The sequence below is a fragment of the Balaenoptera borealis genome, assembly GCF_965194805.1.
Source record: "Balaenoptera borealis genome assembly, chromosome: 3".
Lineage (NCBI taxonomy): Eukaryota > Metazoa > Chordata > Mammalia > Artiodactyla > Balaenopteridae > Balaenoptera > Balaenoptera borealis.
In genome coordinates, this window is record NC_138866.1 from 91,900,347 (window position 1) to 91,920,136 (window position 19,790).

Here is a 19,790-nt window from a genome sequence, read left to right on the forward strand (position 1 = left end):
TTGTTACCATCATTAGGCCTAATTGGCTTGAAGTGGAGAAAGCGACAATTTTTTTAATGTCATTTTGGGTGACAGCGCATATTGCTGTGAATAGGGTGGTAAGGGCTCCTAATCATAGAGCTATTGCTTGAATACGTTTGTTGTTTTCTGTTAAAGGGTAAAATTGAATAAGTAGGAAGACTCCTGCCACGACTATCGTGCTTGAGTGGCGTAAGGCTGATACAGGGGTGGGGCCCTCTATTGCTGAGGGGAGTCAGGGATGAAGTCCAAATTAGGCTGATTTTCTGGCTGTGGCTAGTACGAGTCCTATAAGGGGGAGGTTTGAGGGATTTAAGTCAAGTATAAAAATTTGTCGCAGGTCTCATGTGTTTGAGTTAAACAGGGATCATGCTATTGATATAATGAACTGTGTTTGCGTCTGCTCGCCCATATCACCACCCAGTGAGCAGGAAGGATATAATTCCCTCCCATCTCTTGCTGATCTTCTCCCTTTCTCCAATCTAGAGGCAAGGGAACCCACTGGTGTAATCCATCCAGGTCAGCCTTCTGGGGCAGACAGCGGGGTAGCGAAGGGCAGAGAGTAGAACTGGGGATGCAAACAGAAGGCAGTGGTCACAGTTATCATCCTGTTTCCAAAATACAACAATATGAGGGGGATTCTTGGAGGAAGTTCTTCATAGAATCATAAAATGTTAGCGCAGGAAGGATCCTGAGAAATAATTTTCAGCCTCATTTTGGAGCCCTGTAGAAGTAGCGACTTGGGTACAGCGAGTTGTCACACAGATGAGAACAAATGACAGACCTCTGGATTCTCAGCCCAGGCTCTTTCCAGCAGGCCAGGTAGCTTAGCTTCCATTTATTTTCCAAATTTTTCCCAGACCCACTGCACCAGCTCAGCCACTGTTCAGCACGGTTGAAAATGAATGGTAAGGTCTCAGTTGTTATTCAAGGGAATACATAAGCACTATAGACACAGCTGTTGCAGTAGGACATGTTTCTGTAACTGAAGTTAGAGTCATGGTAGATAATCTGTAAAGTACAGAAATATGTCAAGGAGAAAATAAAATCATCCATAATGTACCACAGAGAGATGACGACTGTTAACATTTTGGTGCCTTCTTATAATTTTTAAAAATTAAATGTATACACATAGTTTTGTACCTTGTTTTTTCACTTAATAATGAACAATTCTCCATGTAGTAAATTATCTTAGAATCTGTTTCAGTAGCAATAATATTTTTAATAGAGGTAGCATAATTTAAAAAATATTTTCTGTTATTAGACATTTGAATTGATTATTTTCTGCTATGATAAATAATGCTATGCTATATACACATATATAAATAATTGTGCTTTTTTTACACATACAAATATATAAGTAACTGTGCTTAGCTATAGGAAACATTTTTATAAATAAAATTGCTAGCATAAGCATTTTTAGTGGTTCTTTCTGGTGGATCACAGTGGAAAGAATGTGGCTCTGGGGTCAGACGTCCTGACGTGTTCTGCTTCTGCCACTTTCGGATGTGTGAACTTAAAGTAAAATGGACTTGAAAAGAGACCAGTTTAGACTATAAAGAATTCTTTCAGTGAAAGAAAGACCTATTTAAAGTCTAAGGTACTGATAATAAAGACAGAAATGGACGTTCTCAATAACTGTATTTTTCTTTGCACTGAATTGTTCAGTAACTATTTCTTTTTTTTAAAAATTTCTTCCTTCCTTCCTTCCTTCCTCCCTCCCTTCCTTCCTTTCTTTCTTTCTTTCCTTTTGGCCAGTAACTATCTCTAACCTTGTTCACCATCCCCTTCCTTCCTAAGTGCTCAGCTTCAAACTCTACCAGCGGGCAAAGCACGTGTACAGCGAGGCTGCGAGAGTGCTCCAGTTTAAGAAGATATGTGAAGAAGCACCTGACAACACGGTCCAGCTGCTGGGGGAGTTAATGAACCAGAGCCACGTGAGCTGCCGGGACATGTACGAGTGTAGCTGCCCTGAGCTGGACCAGCTGGTGGACATCTGTCGGTGAGGCTGAAAGAGCAGTGTGGCAGGGGCTGCAGGGTGCGGCCCAAGGAAACTGTTTAAATTAATGGAAAAAAAGCAGCATTTTTGTAGTCTTCTAAGTGAAGGAAGATCCTTTCCCGCTTCCTATAAGAGGGGTTGTCTGTGACATAGAGCTAGACTTGTTCCCTCCTAAAAATCTGCAGCATGAAAGATTGGAGACTTGACTCCATGGCTTTACGAAGCTCCAGGTTTGGAGTCAGTTCTTCACAACATCACAAAAAAGACTTTTCCGTCTTTGGATGATTAAGTGTTTCAGGGAGGTTTGCTCAGACACAGACCCTGTTGTTACTTTCTTCTCAGGATATTTTAAGCAGTGTTTCCCACTACACTGCAGCTCTACCAGCATCTCCTGTTTGGTGTCCTAAGTTTAATACTTTTATTCAAAAGAGGGGAGAAAAAGGAAAGAGGACCTCAGGCCTGATAGAAGTGTATTTTCAGGGGAGAGGTTGCTGAAGGAATTGCTCAGAGAGTCAGCATTTCCTGTCTTCCAGGTTTAGGTTAGGCAATTTGGGAAAAGGACTGAAGAAAGTCCAGTTTATGAATGGTCGGTTGAGACAGAAATGTAAAGAGGGAAACTCTTTCACAAAGCCTGAGAACAACTTCCTTATAATTGCTAGAGAATGGATAAAAGAGTAAAATGGTTCCTTTACCCAGAAGGAGCTCACTGACCTTGGAGAACAGAAAGGGAAATTGGGAGAACTCTCAAATGGTTAGATGTTATTTCCACTGTGAGAAAATCATACAAAACTGCCTGCAATTAGCAATGAAAATATAATTAACCACTTGGCACCTGTGGCTTGCCTCACTCATTGCCACATTCCCAGCCCGAAAAGTTTAAACCAAGTAGCTCCAGTGATCACAAATGGCATATGTAACCCAACTCGTCGAGAGACTTGAACATAGCATTGATGAGAATCACTCTGCTGATGTCAGTGTTTGCTCACTAGTTGCCAAAAAGCCTTCCAAGGGCTTGTTTCATTGTAAGTGCTCATTTCTGAAAATAGCAAGGGCCCAGTGAATGGAAGGGACAGATATTGTTCAGTTCTGGAAATAAGAGGAAGTGGAATGATTTGTGCAGAAATTAGGAAGAAGCATCTTTGCTAAGAAGATAGTGGGGTAGTTTGAATCCCACCTGAAAAGCAGCGGAGGGGCATTTGCCAGCCTCCTGGAATTCTCTAATGAACTTGCTTGTTCTGGGATGGTCAACCAGCTCTTGTCCTTATGAAGCTTACATTCTCATGGATAAAGAGGGAAATGACAATTAAAAGTAAATTGAGTGGTAGTGATAAGTGTTATGAAAAAAAAATAGAAGGGATGGAGAGTACTAGGGGTGTGTACTAGTACTTTATATTGAGTGGCTGATATACTGAGTGGCTGAAGAAGGCCTCTCTGAGGAGATGATATTTGAGCAAAGACCTGAAGGAAGTGAAGTAACGAGAACAGCAAGTAGAGAGGTCTTGACGTAGGTACATGGCTGTCACATGTGAGGAACAGCAGGAGGACCAGTGTGCTTGGAGGGCAGTTCAGGAAGGAGAGAGTAGTAGTTGATGAAGTAAGAGAGGTAGTGGGGAGTCATACCCCTGGGCCCTGTCAGCCATTGGAAGCACTCTGACTTTGAGTAGAAGAAGGTGGCAGTGGAGGTGTGAAATGATTCTAGGCCAGATATGCCTTGAAGGAAGAGTCAAGACAATTGCCATATGGGTGAAAGGGAGGAATCAAGATGACTCACGGGTTTTCGGCCTGAGAAAATTTCCTTGTTTCCGAAGCCCAGGCTTCACATTTCTGGGTCAGAATTATCTTCTAGTACCATACGATATGAAAGCAGGAAGAGGCCTTAGAGATCAAGAGACCACTAAGAGGTTAAGAGATTTGAACAAGGTAACATAATGCATCAGTGGGAAAGCCTATCTCCCGATCCAGTGTTTTTTGCCTTACGTGTTTCTCTCTCCTTGGGTCATACTGAGATGTGATTATATTTTAATGTGGGTCATTTTTTACCTACTTTCCTTTTCCAGCTTTAAAGCTTTCATGCTAGAGACTTTGGTTGTCACGTTGAGCAGGGAAGGTGGTGTGTGGAGAAGGATGAAAACTGGGCAGGAAGTTAGGAAGGTAGAGTTCTAGCTCTGCCTCTTTTCATTCTGAGCTCTGTGACTTTGGACTGTTGCCTTGCTTTATGATCTCCACTGTGTTTTTCTGTTCTAGCAGTCTATAGGTCTATATATTTTTTAAAAATGTGGTTCTAGTGAAAGATTTAGTGGCTGTGTCTTAAAAGGGTTTGGAAGAGCACACCTTTTGTTTTTTTTCATTTATTTGTTTATTTGCCTTTTCTTAATGGAAGCTAAAGTGTCTCTGTTTAGCCCATTTTCATTTGCTGTATTGCTTTTCTGAGGAAAATTCAGTTGTGTCTAGCATAAGGAGCTCATTCCCTTTTTTAAGGTTTTTTTTGTCTGGAATTGCTAAGTATCAAAATTAATTTCTACTTATTCCATAACCATATAAGGAACGAGTTTCACATGTTGAAAGATTATCTTTTGGCATGTTGGAAATATTGGCCAGAATAGTTGTCTGGTCCCTAAGCTTCTTTATATAATTAATTCTTTCTTTGCTGTCACTGTGACCAGTAGGTAATATTCTCCAAATATTCCAGTTGGTTGCTAGTTACTAAAAGGTCCTGAGTGGTAGAGCAACCTCAGAAGAGGACAGCCCAGGAGAATTAAGTAGATATAGTCATTGATGCCATTCCTTCCTCAGTCAGCAAATACTTTTCAGTAGGCTATTTGTGTCCCATGGGAAATTGTAGTCTAAACTCCATTTTCAAAAGGTCTGGCACTTTCTTTCGTGTGGATGTATGGGGAAAAAAGAGAGGAATGCAGAAGAATGCAAGATAGTGGTAAAACAGAATGGTTAAAAACCGGTGAGAGAAAGACAGTAGGAGAGTAGTAAATGGTAAATGCAGGGAGAGGTTTAAATGAAAAATGGCAACACTTTTAAGCCCTAGTGCCTTCTGAAGCTTTATGACTATCTTAGTGGGCCAGGCAAGTGGTGGAGGGGAAGGACCCTGGCAAGGCCTGGTGTGGGCCACTGTGCCATAAACTCAACCTCTGGTAGAGTGTTGTTTTGTATAAGAATCACCACCACCTCCACACTTCCCTGTCCCCTAAAAGAAAAGTTAACACCAATGGGCAAGTTGTGACTAAGACCGGGCAGCCTGAGAAGCTTGGTTGCCTTGGGTAGACCAGAAGAGGGAGGAGGGAAGCTGAAGAGGCTTCAAGGAGGAGCACCAGCAAAGACGCTCTTTATTTTTTATTTTTTTATAAATTTATTTATTTAGGCTGCATTGGGTCTTCGTTGCTGCATGTGGGCTTTCTCTAGTTGCAGCGAGCAGGGGCTACTCTTTGTTGCGGTGTGTGGGCTTCTCATTGCGCTGGCTTCTCTTTGTTGCGGAGCACGGGCTCTAGGCGTGTGGGCTTCAGTAGTTGTGTCACACGGGCTCAGTAGTTGTGGCTCGTGGGCTCAGTAGTTGTGGCTCATGGGCTCAGTAGTTGTGTCTTGCGGGCTCTAGAGCGCAGGCTCAGTAGTTGTGGTGCACGGGCTTAGTTGCTCCACGGCATGTGGGATCTTCCCAGACCAGGGCTCAAACCCGTGTCCCCTGCATTGGCAGGTGGATTCTTAACCACTGTGCCACCAGGGAAGCCCCCAAAGACCCTCTTTAGATCACGCTCCCTGGCCCACTTGTGGCACTTCAAATTCCTTTAGTTTTTCTGAAGGCCTGCTTAGAAACTATTTGCTTGAGAAAACAACTAATTGATTGAATGAATGAAGGATTCGATGCCTAGAATACTCAGGGCTCTATCTACAAATCTTAATGTGATCTGAGCTAGACCATATTCAAAAGGCGTCTCTAGGTAGCTTGTCTATAGGACAACGTATAGGAAGCTACTTTATGACCCAAGTAGAGAGAAGGGGGGAAAAAGCATAGAAGAGATCACCAATGCTTGCATTTTTTCAGCTGAACCTTTTGCTGCTCTTCAAGAGAAAATCAGTTTAGAATCCAAAGAAAGGGCCGGGGAGGGAGAAGGAAACTATACTTATACAGTTAGACTACTTTTTTTGTTTTAATTAATGTTAGAAAATCTCAATTATGTGAAATAAAGTTTAATAATGAAGGAAATAGATGAAGCTTGCCCAATTATAAAATACTTCTTTTAAATGAACTAAATGTAAATTTTAAGAAATGGCTAAACTTTAAAGTAGGATTTACTGAGGAACACAAAACAATTTTGAAACCAAGTCAGTTATATGTGAGACAGCTCATTCTTTATCGGTTTCCCTGGTTATACTTAAGAAAAAATAGTTAATGGCCTTTATCTTCGTTTTGACACTTGTTGGAATTAGAGAGGACTCATTGCTGCGTTATTGCCCAAGCTATTAAGGAAGATAAATGACAAATTTTAAGAGACCAACAAAGATTACCAAAGTTAATTTGCTGTCTTCCTCAGCAGTCTTCCCACCGTTTTATTCATTCCATGGCTGGCCATGCTGCTCAGCTTCTGGCAGTCATTCTCCTGAGCAGGTCGGAATGGGGAAGAATGAAGTGCAAATCCACATGTGTGTGCTCTTTTCCTCATGATCTTATGGGCTAATCTGACACTCTGTCAAGAAAAAGGGAGAGAGCCATTTCAGCTGCCTTAGGGACCCGCTGGTCTTTGGGCTTCTGTCTTCTATTTATTGTCCCCCTGCCCCTCCCTGCCCCGCCCCCCCAGTATGTATGCCATTTGCTGGAACCAAACCAACTGGTCTTCAATGACCTTTGTGGCTTAAATTTCTAAAATAGACATGCAGTTATATTTTCTTATACTTTCTCATTCGAACAGTATTTGAAGCCTGTGGTTTCTTGAATCTAAAGCAGTCTGAAAGTGTTTCTAATCTGGCTGTAAAAATCATAGAAATTGTTCTGGAAGCTGTGTTTTCCTGAGATTCTAATTGGAAAATTCTAGGCTTAGAGCAGAAGCTAGAAGTCTTTCCAGAAAAAGAGTATATTACTGACTGCATATATATATATGCTTTCAAAAGTGTTTTATATTACTCAATATATTTTTCTTTAAAATTTAGCCATTTCTTACAATTTACATTTTGTTCATTTAAGAGTTATTTTATAACTGGGCAAGCATCATCATTTTCCTTTATTATTTTACTTTGTTTCACATAATTGAAGTTTTTAACATTAATTTAATTAAAAATAAACAGTATACATTTTCATATTTTAAAACAAATATAATGATCCAGCAGCCACTTATTAGAATATACGAAATGCCTGGAATTATGCTGGCCTGAAATTAGAGAGATAGATAATAACCTGTCCCTAAATTCAAGATTTTCTGAAATAATTTGATATCCATTTGTATATCAATATTTATCTTGAAATAAATAAAATTGAATTAAAATACAAGGCACAATTCCTTGCTTTTCCCTCTTTGCGATTTGTGGCATAGTTGGGTCTTACTGGATCTCTCCCTCCTCCTCCATCAACACCACCTTTGATCTGTGCCTTACCTTAGTAAGTGCTTTATGGTCAACTCAGTTCATTTAAAAGCAGGAAATTTTACTCAGGCTATACTTAGGTGCCTGGAAAGTTGGTTATAGGAATACACTTTTCAGTGATAAAAAGGATCAAAGGGAACATTCCTTATAATCTCCATCTCTTGTCTGCTCTAGCCTTTGTTTTGTAGATCATGCTTTATAAGGCTGACGCTGCTTTTGTTGTTTTGACCAACCCTTCCAGGTTATTCCCAATCAAGTGACCACAATCATCAAAGTGATCTTTGGGATTTTAGGGGTTTGGTCTTCATAACTTTTGTGTTGCCTCTCTGATGTGCAGTAGCTCAGGAGACATATTTTTAATGTCTTACTGTTCTAGGAAAAAAATGCCAATGTGAAAAGTTCACTAAACACTCTTAGCTCACCTATTTTTCTTTCTTAATTTATAGCTTATTGGTTTCCTAACTTCTGGCTCTCTCTCACAATTTCTATGGCACATACCAAAGGGCATATTAAGCACCAGTGGGGCACACTGCAGTCAGGATCTTTCTGCCTTTGTGAGTGTGTATAGATGGGCAGGCTGCTGACCAGCTGCTGGGGCAGCCCCCGATTTGTGATCGCAAGTACCACTTACTCAGGGGCAGAGGACTACTTATAATAGCACTTATTGTTCTCTATTGGGGAAATTTGAGCCCTGATGATTTCAGACCATGTGGTTGATACAATCCAGTTCATTTTCATTTGTAGCAGGCAGGGTGGTGACATAACAGCTCTGGGGACTTAAAAGTGAATGCATTTACCTAGAAAGACTTCTAGTGTCTGCCCTCTGGAAACTGGCAAGATAGTCAGGAAACTAGGCCTCCTGGCACAATTCCTATGGGTTTTGCAGCCAGTTAGAAACACTTTCAGTTTGCTTTAGGTTCAATTTTGAAACCACAGTTTTCAAAAACTGTACAAATCAGAAAGTGTAAGAAAATATGCCTAGAAGTTCATTGAAGACCATAAGAGACCTGGTTGACTTGAGTCCAGAAAAATGGCATAGTTTGGGTCTTAGAAAATCAAATACAAGGGCATACTGTTCTTCTCTAAACCATGCCACGTTAGCTTTGATGCCCAGATTTTAGTGTCTTTCAGATATACTTCAGGGACACCTCCATTTTTCTCAGCATTTTCCACAAGAAGAGATAGTTTGACATGGCTGCATGACAGTTTTTTGTTTTTTTGTTTTTTATTAATTACCAAATTACAAACTAGCCCGTTGCCAGCCTAAGAACTCAGGATAATCCTAGAATCCCAGGGTCAGAGAAACTTTTCAGCCTGGACCATAGGAGTTTGGGCTCAGTTCAGCTACTGGGCCATAAGCTGAATGTTTGAAGGGCAGGAAGAGATGAGTAATCTTTATTTGTTTGAAAGCATTTTTGTTTTCTTCCTTAAACATCTACTTTCATATGAAAAACCTATTTTAATGAATAAAACAGATGATGAAAAAAAATCAGTAGAGAAAATCATTGGGGGGAAAATGAATTACTGATGTGCAGTAATTCTGATGTCCCAGAGTAGGGGTAATAGTCTATTGATATTTTCCAGGAAATAAAGTAACTCATTTAGATAGAAAAAAGGGACAAAACTGTGCTAAATTAATTATGGAGTTTTTAACCTGCTATGAATTTGGAGTAAATTTTATTAGGAAGAATTGGAAGTACACGTTAACTTTTTTTTTTTAATTTTTAAAATTTTTTTATACAACAGGTTCTTATTAGTTATCCATTTTGTACACATGTGTATACATGTCAATCCCAACCTCCCCATTCATCACACCACCCCCAGCCCCCCCCACCACTTTCCCCCCTTGGTGTCCATACGTTTGTTTTCTACATCTGTGTCTCAATTTCTGCCCTGCAAACCAGTTCTCTGTACCATTTTTCTAGGTTCCACATATATGCGTTAATATACAATATTTGTTTTTCTCTTTCTGACTTACTTCACTCTGTATGACAGTCTCTAGATCCATCCACGTCTCTACAAATGACCCAATTTCGTTCCTTTTCATGGCTGAGTAATATTCCATTGTATATATGTACCACATCTTCTTTATCCATTCATCTGTCAATGGGCATTTAGGTTGCTTCCATGACCTGGCTATTGTAAATAGTGCTGCAAGGAACATTGGGGTGCATGTATCTTTTTGAATTATGGTTTTCCCTGGGTATATGCCCAGTAGTGGGATTGCTGGGTCATATGGTAATTCTATTTTTAGTTTTTTAAGGAACCTCCATACTGTTCTCCATAGTGGCTGTATCAATTTACATTCCCACCAACAGTGCAAGAGGGTTCCCTTTTCTCCACACCCTTTCCAGCATTTGTTGTTTGTACATTTTCTGATGATGCCCATTCTAACTGGTGTGAGGTGATACCTCATTGTAGTTTTGATTTGCATTGCTCTAATAATTAGTGATGTTGAGCAGCTTTTCATGTGCTTCTTGGCCATCTGTATGTCTTCTTTGGAGAAATGTCTATTTAGGTCTTCTGCCCATTTTTGGATTGGGTTGTTTGTTTTTTTAATATTGAGCTGCATGAGCTGTTTATATATCTTGGAGATTAACCCTTCTTCCGTTGATTCGTTTGCAAATATTTTCTCCCATTCCGAGGGTTGTCTTTTTGTCTTGTTTATGGTTTCCTTTGCTGTGCAAAAGCTTTGAAGTTTCATTAGGTCCCATTTGTTTATTTTTGTTTTTATTTCCATTACTCTAGGAGGTGGATCAAAAAAGATCTTGCTGTGATTGATGTCAAAGAGTGTTCTTCCTATGTTTTCCCCTAAGAGTTTTATAGTGTCCGGTCTTACATTTAGGTCTCAAATCCATTTTGTGTTTATTTTTGTGTATGGTGTTAGGGAGTGTTCTAATTTCATCCTTTTACATGTAGCTGTCCAGTGCTCCCAGCACCACTTATTGAAGAGACTGTCTTTTCTCTGTTGTATATCCTTGCCTCCTTTGTCATAGATTAGTTGACCATAGGTGCGTGGGTTTATCTCTGGGCTTTCTATCCTGTTCCATTGATCTATATTTCTGTTTTTGTGCCAGTACCATATTATCTTGATTACTGTAGCTTCATAGTATAGTCTGAAGACTGGGAGCCTGATTCCTTCAGCTCCATTTTTTTCCCTCAAGACCACTTTGGCTATTCGGGGTCTTTTGTGTCTCCATACAAATTTTAAGATTTTTTGTTCTAGTTCTGTAAAAAATGCCATTGGTAATTTGATAGGGATTGCATTGAATCTGTAGATTGTTTTGGGTAGTATAGTCATTTTCACAATATTGATTCATCCAATCCAAGAACATTGTATACCTCTACATCTGTTTGTTTCATCTTTAATTTCTTTCATCAGTGTCTTATAGTTTTCTGCATACAGGCCTTTTGTCTCCCTAGGTAGGTTTATTCCTAGGTATTTTATTCTTTTTTGTTGCAATGGTAAGTGGTAGTGTTTCCTTTATTTCTCTTTCAGATTTTTCATCATTAGTCTATAGGAATGCAAGAGATTTCATCATTAGTCTATAGGAATGCATTAATTTTGTATCCTGCAACTTTACCAAATTCATTGATTAGCTCTAATAGTTTTCTGGTGGCATCTTTAGGATTCTCTATGTATAGTATCATGTCATCTGCAAACAGTGACAGTTTTACTTCTTCTTTTCCAATTTGTATTGCTTTCATTTCTTTTTCTTCTCTGATTGCCGTGGCTAGGACTTCCAAAACTATGTTGAATAATAGTGGCGAGAGTGGGCAACCTTGTCTTGTTCCTGATCTTAGAGGAAATGCTTTCAGTTTTTCACCATTGAGAATGATGTTTGCTGTGGGTTTGTCGTATATGGCAACATAATAAAATGTTGAAGTAGGTTTCCTCTATGCCCACTTTCTGGAGAGTTTTTATCATAAATGGGTGTTGAATTGTGTCAAAAGCGTTTTCTGCATCTACTGAGATGACCATACCGGTTTTCTTCTTCAAATTGTTAATATAGCGTATCACATTGATCGATTTGAGTATATTGAAGAATCCTTGCATCCCTGGGATAAATCCCACTTGATCATGGTATATAATCCTTTTAATGTGCTGTTGGATTCTGTTTGCTAGTATTTTGTTTAGGATTTTTGCATTTATATTCATGAGTGATACTGCTCTGTAATTTTCTTTTTTTGTAGTATCTTTGTCTGGTTTTGGTATCAGGGTGATGGTGGCCTCATAGAATGAGTTTGGGAGTGTTCCTTCCTCTGCAATGTTTTGGAAGAGTTTGAGAAGGATGGGTGTTAGCTCTTCTCTAAATGTCTGATAGAATTCACCTGAGAAGCCCTCTGGTCCTGGACTTTTGTTTGTTGGAAGATTTTCAGTCACAGTTTCAATTTCATTACTTGTGATTTGTCTGTTCATATTTTCTATTTCTTCCTGGTTCAGTCTTGGAAGGTTATACCTTTCTAAGAATTTGTCCATTTCTTCCAGGTTGTCCATTTTATTGGCATAGAGTTGCTTGTAGTAGTCTCTTAGGATGCTTTGTATTTCTGTGGTGTCTGTTGTAACTTCTCCTTTTTCATTTCTAATTTTATTGATTTGAGTCCTCTCCCTCTTTTTCTTGATGAGTCTGGCTAATGGGTTATCAATTTTGTTTATCTTCTCAAAGAACAAGCTTTTAGTTTTATTGATCTTTGCTATTGTTTTCTTTGTTTCTATTTCATTTATTTCTGCTCTGATCATTATGATTTCGTCCCTTCTACTAACTTTGGGTTTTGTTTGTTCTTCTTTTTCTAGTTCTTTTAGGTGTAAGGTTAGATTGTTTATTTGAGATGTTTGTTGTTTCTTGAGGTAGCATTGTATAGCTATAAACTTCCCTCTTAGAACTGCTTTTGCTGCATCACATAGGTTTTGGATCGTCGTGTTTTCATTGTCATTTGTCTCTAGGTATTGTTTGATTTCCTCTTTGATTTCTTCAGTGATCTCTTGGTAATTTAGTAACGAATTGTTTAGCCTCTATGTGTTTCTGTTTTTTACATTTTTTCCCCCAGTAATTGATTTCTAATCTCATAGTGTTGTGGTCAGAAAAGATACTTTATATGACTTCAATTTTCTTAAATTTACTGAGGCTTGATTTGTGACCCAAGATGTGATCTATCCTGGAGAATGTTCCGTGCGCACTTGAGAAGAAAGTGTAATCTGCTGTTTTTGGATGGAATGTCCTATAAATATCAATTAAATCTATCTGGTCTATTTTGTCATCTAAAGCTTGTGTTTCCTTATTAATTTTCTGTTTGGATGATCTGTCCATTGGTGTAAGTGAGGTGTTAATATCCCCCACTATTATTGTGTTATTGTCGATTAGCTCTTTTATAGCTGTTAGCAGTTGCCTTATGTGTTGAGGTGCTCCTATGTTGGCTGCATATATATTTATAATTGTTGTATCTTCTTCTTGGATCCATCCCTTGATCATTATGTAGTGTTCTTCCTTGTCTCTTGTAACGTTCTTTAAAGTCTATTTTATCTGATATGAGTATTGCTATTCCAGCTTTCTTTTGATTTCCATTTGCATGGATTATCTTTTTCTATCCCCTCACTTTCAGTGTGTATGTGTCCCTAGGTCTGAAGTGGGTCTCTTGTAGACAGCATATATATGAGTCTTGTTTTTGTATCCATTCAGCAAGCCTGCGTCTTTTGGTTGGAGCATTTAATCCTTTCACGTTTAAGGTAATTATTGATATGTATGTTCCTATGACCATTTTCTGAATTGTTTTGGGTTTGTATTTGTAGGTCCTTTTCTTCTCTTGTGTTTCCCACTTAGAGAAGTTCCTTTAGCATTTGTTGTAGAGCTGGTTTAGTGGTGCTGAATTCTCTTAGCTTTTGCTTGTCTGTAAAACTTTTGATTTCTCCATCGAATCTAAATGAGATCCTTTCTGGGTAGAGTAATCTTGGTTGTAGGTTCTTCCCTTTCATCACTTTAAGTATATCATGCCACTCCCTTCTGGCTTGCAGAGTTTCTGCTGAGAAATCAGCTGTTAACCTTATGGGAGTTCCCTTGTATGTTATTTGTCGTTTTTCCCTTGCTGCTTTCAATAATTTTTCTTTGTCTTTAATTTTTGCCAGTTTGATTACTATGTGTCTTGGCGTGTTTCTCCTTGGGTTTATCCTGTATGGGACTCTGTGCTACCTGGACTTGGGTGGCTATTTCCTTTCCCATGTTAGGGAAGTTTTCGACTATAATCTCTTCGCATATTTTCTCGGGTCCTTTCTCTCTCTCTTCTCCTTCTGGGACCCCTATAGTGCGAATGTTTTTGTGTTTAATGTTGTCCCAGAGGTCTCTTAGGCTGTCTTCATTTTTTTTCTCTCTTTTTCCTTTATTCTGTTCCACAGCAGTGAATTTCACCATTCTGTCTTCCAGGTCACTTATCCATTCTTCTGCCTCAGTTATTCTGCTATTGCTTCCTTCTAGTGTAGTTTTCATTTCAGTTATTGTATTGTTCACCTCTGTTTGTTTGTTCTTTAATTCTTCTAGGTCTTTGTTAAACATTTCTTGCATCTTCTAGATCTTTGCCTCCATTCTTTTTCTGAGGTCCTGGATCATCTTCACTATCATTATTCTGAATTCTTTTTCTGGAAGGTTGCCTATCTCCACTTCATTTAGTTGTTTTTCTGGGGTTTTATCTTGTACCTTCATCTGCTGCATAGCCCTCTGCCTTTTCATCTTGTCTTTCTGTGAATGTGGTTTTTGTTCCACAGGCTGCAGGATTGTAGTTCTTCTTGCTTCTGCTGTCTGCCCTCTGGTGGATGTGGCTATCTAAGAGGCTTGTGCAAGTTTCCTAATGGGAGGGACTGGTGGTGGGTAGAGCTGGCTGTTGCCCTGGGGAAGAGCTCAGTAAAACTTTAATCTGCTTGTCTGCTGATGGGTGGGGCTGGGTTCCCTCCTTGTTGGTTGTTTGGCCTGAGGCGACCCAACACTGGAGCCTACCCGGGCTCTTTGGTGGGGCTAATGGTGGACTCTGGGAGGGCTCACGCCAAGGAGTACTTCCCAGAACTTCTGCTGCCAGTGTCCTTGTCCTCACGGTGAGACACAGCCACTCCCCGCCTCTGCAGGAGACCCTCCAACACTAGCAGGTACGTCTGATTCTGTCTCCTACGGGGTCGCTGCTCCTTCCCCTGGGTCCTGATGAGCACACTACTTTGTGTGTGCCCTCCAAGAATGTAGTCTCTGTTTCCCCCAGTCCTGTTGAAGTCCTACAGTCAAATCCCACTAGCCTTCAAATTCTGATTCTCTAGGAATTCCTCCCTCCGTTGCCAGACCCCCAGGTTGGGAAGCCTGACGTGGGGCTCAGAACCTTCACTACAGTGGGTGGACTTCTGTGGTATAAGTGTTCTCCGGTTTGTGAGTCACCCACCCAGCAGTTATGGGATTTGATTTTAGTGTGATTGCGCCCCTCCTACCGTCTCATTGTGGCTTCTCCTTTGTCTTTGGATGTGGGTTATCTTTTTTGGTGATTTCCAGTGTCTTCCTGTCGATACATTAACTTTTATTGTCAGGATAAATTGCATCTTTTAAAGATGAGTGATCGTTGTACTTTGTGTAGGGCCTTTCACTTTTGTACAAGGCTTGAAACTGTGCCTGGTTGATGGTGACTAAAATTACCCCTTGCTGTGTGGTGGCTTATATAGTAGTTTCCATCTCAATCACACGTTTTGTCTGATGATAAATTCCGAGTCCATTTGTCAGACCAGCCAGCTCCTGAAGGTGCAGGGAAAATGGGGATGGACCTGCAGAAGCCACTATCCTCTTTGTGGAAAGGTCTGCATAATTTCCCTTTAGAGATTGAACAGACGAACTAATTTAGAGTTTAGTAACATGTTCTTTGTTGATAAATTTATTCAGCACAAATCTAGGCTGTCTGTTCTAGGGGACCGAATGCAGCTTAAATAGCCCCCAGAGGAAGCTCTCACTTGTATATATAAGACTTGCACTTTAAAGTTTGATTTGCCCTCATATGGAGCAACCTTCTGATTCATCATGTTGATCATGTCCATTGCCTGCTTTCTTTTTACTCCCTCTTCCTGATCACCTATAGGCTTGCTATACAACTCTTCAAGTGGTGGCTTTATGGAATCAATACTACAGTGGGTTATTGCCAACCCTTATGAAACAAACAGGAGTACTACTGACTTTTACTACTTAAGAGCCAAAACTGGGGGCTAGTTTTAGATACAATTAAATTTCAAATCACCTTCAAACAATAGTATAAATAATTTCTTAATGTCCTAAAATGTTTGACAGTACTGAAAAAAACCCCACAAAACACACTACATAATCTCTTCTTAGTTCTTGGAGATGCTGTCTGTTCTAAAGCACCAGGAAAATCACTCTCATTTTCATTTGCAGATTCTAATTTTTTTTTCTCATTGTTTTAGGAAATTTGGGGCTCAAGGATCACGACTTACTGGAGCAGGCTGGGGAGGCTGCACAGTATCGATAGTACCTGCTGACAAGCTGCCCAGCTTCCTAGCAAATGTGCACGAAGCTTATTACCAGAGGAGCAATCTAAGCTTAGTGCCTGAGAAGCAGAGTTTGTTTGCTACCAAACCTGGAGGTGGAGCTTTGGTTTTCCTTGAGGCCTAAACAATGTAAAAAATCTCCAAGAAACTATTTAGAGCATTTAGGAACTGGCAGGACTTCTATGCCACAGCAAATTAATCCTCTTTCTGTTTTGTATTATGATGAACAGTTGCTATTATCAAGATGTATTTCCAAAGAAATGGTTGAAAGCTCCCTATGCTTCATAATGATTATTTTTCCATCTTAAAATATGTTTTCTACCAATAAGAGCCAAAATTATGCTTGGACAGATCTCTTAAGATAATTTACTGGATTTATTGATTTCAAGATTTTTAAAAACAAATGGTAAAAGACCATCAATACTGACCTCATGGATTGTACTTGAATTAAACATACATTCTTAAGTACAGTTTATTTCTGGTTTCTCTTGGCATTCTTCTTCCTCAAGGTTGAAGTCTTCTGTTGTTGATGATGATGATGATAGTGATGCCAGAAATTTTCTCTCAGTTCGGGCTTCAGAACGCTATTAAAATAATACGTTATTAAGGATTCACAGATTTTCCTGGATATTGTATACTTGAAAGTGAGATTCTCCCAGTTATCAAGATGAAGAGGATCACTTAAATTTTTTTTTTTTTAAAGATGGATTTAGGAAGAAAATCCCAGGCTCATTTAATTTTTTTTTTAACCATGTGATATCATATAAACAGTCACTTTCAATTCTTTTGGCCCTGAGCTTTCTGTCATAATAGAGAAGCTTAGATAAAAGCCACTTCAAGTTTTTATCTCTATTCACATTGAGATAGACAATTATCTGGATGTTAATTCAGATAATTCAATTTGTTCATGGAATTTACTTTCTTCCCACTCTATCCTACCTTTTCTCAAATGCCTCTCTAATCCAGGAGGCATGTTTACTATTCTAGGAAAACCCATCTGTGACTTGCATCTTCGCTGTGTGTCTAGCAAAGCTTGTTTGTATATGTGGACCAATGTAGGGCAGGTGTGAGGCATGAGGGTGAAAGTATGAAAAGGCTGAGCATGGGTTCTGGGATTGGGTAGGGGTATTGGTGGGTGCCTGTATATGTTTATCAAAATGGACAGAAAGTTTGGCCACGTGGTGATGGTAAATGAGTGGCTCTCTCTCACGGATAGACTACAGGAAGGCTTTCCTGAATTATATGAAGATTTAGAACGAAAAGCATTTTTCTGACATAGTCAGATAATTGAGAGACCAGCAGTCATATGGCATGAATTATCCAGAAGTTCAGCACAATTTTCTATTATTCTGTGATTGAGTTGCACATTAATGAGCAAAAAGACTGGACATCATCATCTTGAATCTCAGTTTCAGAGAAGCTGAGGCAAAGCTGGTTGTTACATTTCTTGAAGGACAGCAGTCATATGAAGTACTAGGAAATCCATTATTCTATTCTAAAATAAAGTTCTGGTGCATTTTCATTCTTAGCAGAAAGGTAAGTACTTGAGAAAGCTTAAGTCAAATTTGTTAATTTTGAATTTTAAAAATTGATTTAAAATGATAACCCTTTGCTTTTTAAAACCTTTCCATTTTCCACAGAAGATCTGTGGTTGATTGATATATAATTCTTTGAAGATGCCTGGATTACTATAAAAAAAAAAAAAAGCCACTTGCCTTTAAATTTTTCACCGTGAGATACCTTCTTTACAAAATAGGTAAGTAAAAATTTCTAGTGCACACTCTGCTTTGGAGGACATAGTCGTTCTAAGCCAGAATCTACTCCCATATTTGTCTTGATGTCTGGCTTGAAGAAAAGAACTATTTTCCAATGAAACCATCACCAAGTGTTATTCTAGAAATTATGAGAGATATCGAACTTGCCTGGAAAGGATGGGGCTAGGGCCACTGGAAAAAAGCTTCATGTAGAAGATGCAATTTGAGCAGGGCCTTAAAGGATGAATAGAATTTGAAAGCTGGGGAGTAGGCATGGCAGATAAGCAAAGTATATGATTATGGGTAAACATGGTATGTTGGGAAGACTCAATGGGAGTGAAGGGTTTGCCTTGGGATATAGTGGAGAATAAGATTGGCTATACTGGCTGGAGCCAGCTTTTGAAGAGCTCCAAGTCCAGCATTTAGACCAGGGGTTGCAAACCAGCAGCCCATAGGCCTCGTCTGGTCTGCAGATTTATTTAGTTTGGCCTCTAGGGGTATTTAAAAACTTGAGTCCTAAACAGGAATTTTACAGAAGAATTTGGATTACAAATGGTGGAAGATCTGATAACACTTTGGCCTCTATTCCTGCAGAGCCACAATGAACTAGAGGTGAGGAAGTAGTTGCCTTGTTTCGCTGAGGCACAGACTCTCCAGTGTGCTACGGTGTCCATAGCTCCTGTAGTTTCTCTAAGACTCAGGCCATTTACTATTTACCAGCTGAGGTCACTTGCCCTTTACCAGTACACTTGCACAGTTTTCTCATACTAAATAAATATTTCTCTGTACCCATGTCTCTAGCAGTAGCAGTTAAGAGAGACCATGAAAAAAAAGGGAGAAATAATTTTTTTTGTGGAATAAAGAATAGTACTATTTATTTAATATTAAACACCCAATATTTCTTTAATATTAAACACCCAACAATATTACCCCTTTCCATTACCTTTCTGGCTCATAGGAATTTGGTTAGATTATTTGACCCCTGTTTTTGACATTACATCAGTAGCCAATGAGAACTGCTCTAGATTTTTGCATGGAAGCCTGACATACTGAAAATGAAAAGCTCTCTCTTATTCCTGACCGCAGATTGTCCAACCTTCAGTTTTATTGTACACTATTTTCTACATGTTCTTTCTTGTTGGAAGGGAGGAAGGACCTTTAGATTTAATAGGACTGCCTGTAAGTTAAGGTGGAGCAGAAGGGAAGGGGACAAAGAAAACTGGAAAGATGGGGCCATGTCCTTCCTTTTCTTTCTTTCTTACACTTGAGTACTGTTTAGAACCTTATCATTTCTTACGTTTCTGTTAACTGAGGGCAAGAATCATTCATCTAACACAGTAGTTGGAATCCAATATATTTTTGTTGAATTATTAATGGGAAATAAAATATGACTTCAAATACCAATAATTTTCTATTAGTTTGAAATTCTGCATTTGGAGGTTTTCAGTTGCATAAAATGCTTCTGGTCAGAAGCAAGGGATGGGGATGAGTGAGCATGAGGTTGTCACTAATACATGAGAGACAGATTACCCTAAATGTGCATGTGGATGATTAAATAACAAGAATGTATTCCATCCTGCCACTGTAACTTGGATGTGAAACCATACATTGCTTATTAAGTATTTTCCAGTCTATATAAGAGAAGCTAGAGAGAGAATTCTCAATTATTTTCAGAAAAAAACTTACCAGTTTTTGTAGGAAATTCTCAAAATCATTCTTAACTTCGTAAGGTTTCTTGGTAGCCTTTGCTTGGAGCCTAATCATGAAAGAAAGAAAATTGGTAACCAAACTAATTGTTTTCATACTGACACCAACTAAGAGCCACGATTTACGAAGAGTTTAATATGCTGGGCATTTGCCACCACTTTACATATATTAATTTAGTTACTCTGACAACAATCTTAGGAAGTAGGTACTACTA

General features: G+C 39.2%; 2 protein-coding genes across 15 annotated transcripts in view; one reads left to right on the forward strand and one right to left on the reverse strand.

Moving 5' to 3' along the window:
- GALK2 (galactokinase 2) overlaps window positions 1-16,590 on the forward strand; it is a 139,722-nt gene extending 123,132 nt beyond the window's left edge. For 13 of the 14 annotated variants that reach the window (XM_082387939.1, XM_082387943.1, XM_082387944.1 and 10 more), the window contains 2 exons: window positions 1,819-2,020; window positions 16,032-16,590. In XM_082387939.1, the coding sequence (XP_082244065.1) occupies window positions 1,819-2,020; window positions 16,032-16,239 (410 nt within the window). In that variant the 3' untranslated portion in view covers window positions 16,240-16,590. Of the gene's footprint in view, window positions 1-1,776; window positions 2,021-16,031 lie in introns of those variants that run through there. The other variant, XM_082387936.1, reaches the window with a different exon arrangement.
- FAM227B (family with sequence similarity 227 member B) overlaps window positions 1-19,790 on the reverse strand; it is a 308,625-nt gene that overhangs the window by 18,572 nt on the left and 270,263 nt on the right. The window contains exons 13-16 of the mRNA XM_082387967.1: window positions 19,556-19,625; window positions 16,544-16,699; window positions 6,533-6,711; window positions 803-1,029 (exon numbers count right to left, since the gene is read on the reverse strand). Coding sequence (XP_082244093.1) covers window positions 16,577-16,699; window positions 19,556-19,625 — 193 coding nt within the window. The 3' untranslated portion in view covers window positions 803-1,029; window positions 6,533-6,711; window positions 16,544-16,576. The remainder of the gene's footprint in view (window positions 1-802; window positions 1,030-6,532; window positions 6,712-16,543; window positions 16,700-19,555; window positions 19,626-19,790) is intronic.